This window comes from Limulus polyphemus, unplaced genomic scaffold (assembly GCF_000517525.1).
Source record: "Limulus polyphemus unplaced genomic scaffold, Limulus_polyphemus-2.1.2 Scaffold86, whole genome shotgun sequence".
Lineage (NCBI taxonomy): Eukaryota > Metazoa > Arthropoda > Merostomata > Xiphosura > Limulidae > Limulus > Limulus polyphemus.
This window is the reverse complement of record NW_013665696.1, coordinates 178518-186254: the sequence shown is the minus strand read 5'-3', so window position 1 is coordinate 186254 and position 7737 is coordinate 178518. Positions and strand designations below refer to the sequence as shown.

Below are 7737 nucleotides of genomic sequence, written 5' to 3'. Positions count from 1 at the left end.
GCAATATTTGTGCTGATTGTTCCTAAAAAAAGTACTGTCTGATAATAAAGTAAGCTGTAAAACCTCACCACAATGTCACCTCAGCATCATGAAGGTGTGTGGAAAATGTTACATGGTACCAGTTGTACATATTGGTGAAGTGTGTTTCATAAGTCCATAAGATATTAACAGGCCACTGGTCATCGACTTCCAATCTTGCCAAACATTGCAACGCAAAATCAACACATCAGGTTAAAACTATCTCCATCAGTGCCTTAACATGATGCAGTTTCTAATGAACATTTGCACAGTTGACCAAAGAGCTTTGTGGACAGTAAAATAGCCAAATCCAGACATCAGGCAACATAACGTACATTAATGCACCAATATGAACGTGTTCTGGCTTGATCTAATGTGGCATGACTGACCTCAGCAATAGTTTCATTGGGTGTCTGTGTTCTGCCTGTACTTGGCTTATCACAACTTGACTTCTTTTTTTTTTTAATGAACTTGAGCACAACAACACAAGGAAGAAGGTCCTCTACGGATTTTATGCACTCTACAATAGTCCATGAGCACTGTTTTGGTACTGGATACTTTGATGTAATAACTGCACACTTTTCAGGTTCATACTGCTTGAATGAGCTGCTGCAGTGCGATCGACAATCCTATTTTACCCATCAGAAAAGTGCGAAAGAAATCACAGTGACGATCCTGGTGGCAATATATGATAGCTGTGGTATTTGCATCCGTATGATATCCTTAACACTCCTGTACAATCACACTATCCTCTTGTATACGGTTAGTAAGATATGACGCACTGTACTGCGAAACTTTCTTTATAATATCTATAATCCCTCTGCAAATCCTTGCATAAGTGTTCATAAGATTCACTGAACAATCTAATTTTTCATCTTCATGTCAAGAATCTGAAATACCTGTGTTAATTTTTTGACGCTTAAGTCTGTATCGTCGAAAACAAGTCAATATCACAAGGTATTCTACAATCACTGCAATGATGAACAATTTTGTAGAGAAAAGTAGCGACGTTGATTCCAAGTATAATCTTCTATGATACGGAAGAATGACCCAATTAAAATTAAGTGTCATTACTTCTCTGCCTTCTTGCATTCTTAACATGCCATTAAGTACTTTTAATGTATTGATTACATTCTTCAAAATTTAAATAGTTTACTGGTACACTTGGTACTTTCACTGTCTGCATTTAGCAAATAGTTCAATAGCTTCTTGAATTAAAATTCATAAAGATAATTATTAATTATTATGCATTATTAATTTTGAAAAGTATATAAACACATACATTTATTCATTAACGCTTTTTATATCTTGAATTTTGAAACGCTTACAAAAGGGGAAGAAAAACAATGTAGGCTACTTTTCGAAGTGATGTTGTGTTTGAACTTTAATACGTTTGTACATCTGAAATATGAGTACCAGTAATTCTGATCAAACCAGATTACCTGCATAGATCAGAATTATCAAATAATAACTAAATAAGAATAACACAGGCCTGCGAATTGAAACTTCATAAGGGTTCTTTTGGTTTTAATAACGGATTTTCTATAATTCAGCTACACAGATTTTGAAAATATTATTCATTTTTTTCTATCACGTAAGGATTTTTTACAAATGGGTAAGAAGAATAACTCTTACTTACATCAAATTATTATTTTATTTACCACAATGAAAATTTTTTATTATTATGTTTGTTAACAAAAATACAAAAAGCTGAAGAAAAGGGAATAACATTGATGTAAAACGAATATGCATCCTCATTTATCCAGATTTTTTTTGTGTTTTTATGCATTGCGCCTGGAGCACCTCGTTTCAATAACCAGCGGTAATCAGCCATCATGCTGATGTTCCACCTTCCTCGATACCTCTTTTCCATTTCCCTGACGCCTTGATGAAACTTTTCCCCTTGTTCTTCGCTGACGACACCGAGATTTTCAGGGAAATAGTCAATTTGTGAGTGTAAGAAATGAACTTTCAAGCTCATATTACAACCCAACTCTTTGAATTTATCAAGCATGTTATTGACAATATTTTCGTAATTTGGGCCTTTGTTGTTTCCTAAAAATTTGTCAATAACATCTTTAAAGGCAATCCACACTTCGTTTTAAACTTTCCTCATTGTCCTTTCGAACTGTTCATTCGAAGTCGGTTTCCGAATCTGAGGCCCAACAAAAATCCGTTCTTTAACTTTCGCTTCTGAAAGAGCTGGGAATTGTCCACATAGTTTCTTGAAGCAGTCGCCATCTTTGTCTAAGGTCTTTACAAACTGCTTCATCAAGCCCAGTTTTAATGTGAAGTGGAGGTAATAGGACTTTTTTGTGTCAACCAAACATTCACGTTCAATGTTTTTCAATCCTGATATCAGGTTGACTCTGCGTGACCATTGCTTCTTTATCCAGTACTGATTTCGTGCTCTGCTGTCCCATTCACACAAAAAAACATGGAACTTTGTATAATCGGATTGTTGACCCAACAACATACAACACAGAGTAGCCAATAATGTTCTTTGTATTTGACCTTATTAAGTAAAAGTTCGAGATTTTCGTACGTTTCCTTCAAGTGAACCGAATGATTTACATGTTCTACAGTAATTCCTGTACGTTGAATCCGAAAATGATATCCATTTTTCTTCATCGTGTACAGAATTTTCACAAAACGTCATATGTACTTTTACATAAATGAATCATTTTCATTGAAATTGGGTCACATTTTGTTATGCTTAAGATGTTAAAAATCATTGGCTATGGACTTTTCAAGACCAATCGCGATATGAGAGCCATATCGATCGTTCTAGAACCCACGAGAAACACCCCACTAGTATATAAATGGTTAACAAGCCGCATGACCTGTCATTTCTGGATAGTATTTGTTTGTGCGTGCGCTTTGACAATATGTTTCTTTTCAATATTATTTATTCGTCGCTATGGCAACAAGAGTTTGTGTAAAGAACCCACTTATATTCTGTTATATTTGTAATAAATTTGTTGTAAAGAAAAAAGGCAAAACATTACATAATTCGTCAAAAAAGCGTATTACGTGTATTTTGGAATAAAACTTGTAGACCAAGACAAATCATGGGTTCTGCACAAAGTTTGCACCGCTTGTGTCGAAGAGTTGAGACAATGGACTAAAGGTAAGAAAAAGTCTTTGCATTTTGGAATTCCCGTGGTCAGTCGTGAGGCTAGAAACCACGAGATGACTGCTATTTTTTCTCATGTAACGTGCAAGGCTACAACACTCGAAATAAAAAGGAAATTTATTATCCGAACCTTCAACCTGCTATAAGACCTGTTGCTCATGGACCTGATGTACCTGTACCTACTCCACTGGAGACTCTTGATACAGTTTCACATGATTCTGAATCTGATGTCAATAGAAATGATGATAGGGATTGTTTTAAACCTGAAACGTCTGGTGAACCATAACTTTTCACACAAGGTGAAATTAATGATTTTTGTTAGAAATTTGGACCTTTTATAGGATTCTTCAGAGATTTTTGGGTCCAGACTTTGAGCTAAGAACTTACTTTCTCCAAGGACATCATTTTACTGGTACAGAAATCGAGAGAAAGAGTTTATACCATACTTTTCGCAAGTAGATTCATTGGTTCATTGCAATAATATTGCTGAATTATTACCAATGCTAGAAGCTGTAGTCTATGAACCAAGTGAGTGGTGATTGTTCATTGATTCTTCCAAACGAAGTGTAAAAGGTGTTTTCCTTCACAATGGTAATATATATGTATCTGTTCTTATTGCAATTTCAAGACAATAAAACCATGGCAGGCCTGTGTTATTGACTGATAAAACGTTTAGGTTAATGGTTTCCCATCAGTGTGTCGCGTCAACTTGCTAGGGGCGTCACAAGAGTTTCACCAAATGTAGAATAATTAAGAACATAACAAAACTATACAAAAAAAGATTAATGTGGCAGCAGGGTTGTCGCGTAAATCATGGTTTGTTGTTGTTTTGTAATTAAGCACAAAGCTACACAATGGGCTATCTGTCCTCTGCCCACCACGGGTATCGAAATACGGTTTCTAGCGTTGTAAGTCCGCAGACATACCGCTGTGCCATGGGGGGGGGCTGCAAATCATGGAAAGTGGATTAGAATATTGTCAGTGAAAAATATCGGAAACTACTAGTTTAGGCCAATTACATCTTAATTTCAATAATAGGATAACAACCAGTTTTCCCTTTTTCAATTTATATCTATGAAAAAGTTAATATGTGAGGGTGTAGCAAATATATGTACTCAAACTCTATGACTACACGCAGAAATGTGTGTTTAACTCACATTTTTTTATGACAAGGGTGGGTTGAGTTAGCCAGATGATTGAAAGTGCTGTAAACAAAAGACATCACCTGCTGGCTGGGTTCCACGTACAGATGTTTCGCTATGGTCTCCAGTTGATAAAGTGGAGGATTGGTGGACATGAGCACAGTAAAGGCTGCAATCCGAAGCTCGTAATCCTCGTTGGTGTTGAAGTAAAGAGGAACAACTATCGACATAACCTGTGTCGGGTATAATAACTTTATATATCAAATACCCGAACTTGTAGAACGACTGAGATACACTGATGTTAAAAATAAAAATTCCGACGTCAACGTTTCAGGTGCACAATAAATCTATTTGTATAAGGTTAAAAGGAAATCAAAACACGCTGTACATTTTTCGGTGGACAACATAGTCCACCATCTTCGGGAGACAAAGAAGGACATATGAGGTCCGTTTATTTACCAGAATATATGTACGTGTACATATAGCATATTGTACGGTAGTGCCATTTTCAGAACGGAAGTTCAGGAATTCGCTTCCGTGGCACATGGACCCAAGTCTCTATTCAAACTCAACGTTATGTTTTTAATAATTTCTAATGACTCTCTCATATTTAATTAATTTTTGAAATAAGGGTGCTAAAGTAATTTCACATTGTCTTAATCAATAATCTGTGAAGAGTTAGCCACATCTTCTGCCGAGGCCAACTCACACGTTTTTAACTTATTAGCTGCATTTTTATGCTTTGTTCTAAATTTCGAAGTTTTATAAGTTAAACCACATGTACATGAAATTTTAGATATTTCAATTTTATCTTTCAATCCATTAATTGTATTAACTAATTTGAATTGAGGTGCAAAAGTTATTTGACAATCTGTGTTTTTCATAAAAACATTAGCTATTTGTGTTAACCACGATGGAACATATGGAAAACACATTTTTACTCTATTTCCCCTTTTTTGGTTGACTGTAATTTGGTACAATCAAATATTTGTAATTTATTACAATATTTATTATAAATCCTATCCATGATATTTGGTTTATACCCTCTATTAAGCAATACACATTTTAAATAATTCAGTTCAAAATATTAGTTCTTTCTTAGATAAACAAACATTAACACCCTTCTGTAAATAAAAATGAAAAGGAAGAGATTTTGTGTAATAATGGGGGATCTGTATCGTCGGGCTGATCGAATTGAGATTCTTCTGAAAATCAAGTAAATCTTTTAATGTGATACAAATAAATTTATTGTGCACATGAGTCGTGATTTTTATTTTTATTACAAGTATGTAGAGGTGCTGTCGGTCTAATGTATTGAGATACTCATATGTTATTAATCAAATAGAAAGATTCTTAAAATTATCATTTGATTTATGTTAAGCGTGTTAATTTTTACTTATAATCCTCATTGTATGTGTACAAAAAACAATTCCATCCAAGATATTCCTTAATAAACATTTGTATTTGTACAGCTACAAAAGTGTTTTGTCCCAAGTATTCCTTAAACAATGCAGCTGAAGCTTAGGTTCCTAAACAGTTGTATCTGTACAGCTGTAAAAGTGTGCTATCTAAAATATATCTTAAACAATGCACATGAAACTTAATTTCCTAAACAGTTGTATCTGTACAGCTGTAAAAGTGTGCTATCTAAAATATATCTTAAACAATGCACATGAAACTTAATTTCCTAAACAGTTGTATCTCTACAGCTATAAAAGTGTTATATCCAAAATATGTTTTAAAAAATGCAGAACACTCACTATTTAAAATAATTAAATATTTTCTGTTGAGATATTTATTTTGGTTTATTTTTAAAGATCTGTCAAAGCAACAATGTTTACCTCTTCTGAATAAGTGTGCACGAGCCGATGAAGCGCCCACACTGAAGCTACACGGATGTGTAGAGGATAATCACGTTCACCTAAAATAAAAGGCTTGAGATACGAGATTCCGTCCTTAACTCCAATGTTTCCAGCGACTTTTATATAAGTCAGACGATAATGATCATCAGTAGTCTGTTCGTAGTCGCGGACAATGTACTGCAATAGAAGAAGAATAGGGATAAACGTTTCTGGAAACCTAACATGTTACTATCTTTTATTTTTTAAATGTCTTTTACATATCTTTAATCTTGCAGTTTAGAATTAACCCAAACTTAATGCACTGTCATTTTGTAGACACTTTTTTATTTTGATATTTATACTTAGCTAAAATATAATGTTTTTTAATTAACGAAAAACCTTTTTTTAAGTATATATAAAATAAATAACACCAGCTATACAGGTGTTAGCATAATTATAAGATTTCGTTTCTTATGAAGTAGCCTGTATATTAGTGCCAAAAAATGAATTTTATAGTTTCATTAAAACAACAAAAAATTCCTATAACTACACTTCCCCCGTCCTAAAAAAAAGAGAAATTACTGGGTTAAAAACTAAGAAAACAAAACTTTTAAAGTGAAATTATTATCATACATTTGTTTTAGTTAGTTTTTTTTATATATGGTTTGTTATTAAAATGTAATAATAACTGGAAATATGGAATGAAACAGATACTCTTACCTTGAAGAACTTGGATGCCGTCTTGGGCGTGCAGTAGACTGGATTAGTAGTAAGATTAATTTTAGCGTAATAGGAGTGAACACAACCTTCGTAAACTAACGAACTTAAAGCTAGGTAACACGTACTTTGGAATTCGTGGTTTTGTCGTATCTCCTGGTGTTCGCAAAGATTCTGTAAAACAACAACAAAGTCGAAGAAAATATTTTTGCTTATTTGTAAAATATATAAAAGATTAACAAATTACATTTTCGATCAGAAGGAGTTATTCGATTGATCCCTGTGACTTTCGCAGTAAAACAAAATAATATAAATCCTGGGAAATATATATATCACAATAATATACAAGAATGAACCTGACTATACGTTTAGAATATATAATTAATCACTTCGAAACCAAAACATACTAAATGTTAGCGTGCCGATCTATGGATCCTAGTTTCACGCCCTGTCACTACCGAAAAAAAAATCCCAGTTCGCACTATGAGACCCTGCGTGCATCATAGAAGTGACACTCAAATTCCACTATTTGATTAAAGTGGGCACGAGTTGGCGGTAAGTGGTATTGCCTAGCTGCCCTCCCTCTAGTATATCTCCTTAAAATTAGGGACAGCTAGAGCAGATATCATCCGAGTAGTTTTCCGCGAAATTCAACAACTACCAGCAATAACTGTTTGTGCAACAAAGCTAATTGCACATAATTGAAAGTACTATATATTAAATTCCAACACGATACTGAAAGTACTATATATATATTCAATGCCCAACACGATATTTAAAGTATTATATGTTCAACCCCAACACGGTATTGAAAGTACTATATATTTAACTCCAACACGATATTAAAAGTGCTGTATGTTCAATCTCAATACGATATTGAAAG

At 33.9% G+C, this 7737-nt stretch overlaps 1 protein-coding gene across 1 annotated transcript in view; it reads right to left on the bottom strand.

Moving 5' to 3' along the window:
• LOC106468136 (vitellogenin-6-like) overlaps positions 1 to 7737 on the bottom strand; it is a 46232-nt gene that overhangs the window by 23660 nt on the left and 14835 nt on the right. The window contains exons 11-13 of the mRNA XM_022397211.1: positions 6858 to 7028; positions 6138 to 6335; positions 4312 to 4529 (exon numbers count right to left, since the gene is read on the bottom strand). Of these exons, the coding sequence (XP_022252919.1) occupies positions 4312 to 4529; positions 6138 to 6335; positions 6858 to 7028 (587 nt within the window). The remainder of the gene's footprint in view (positions 1 to 4311; positions 4530 to 6137; positions 6336 to 6857; positions 7029 to 7737) is intronic.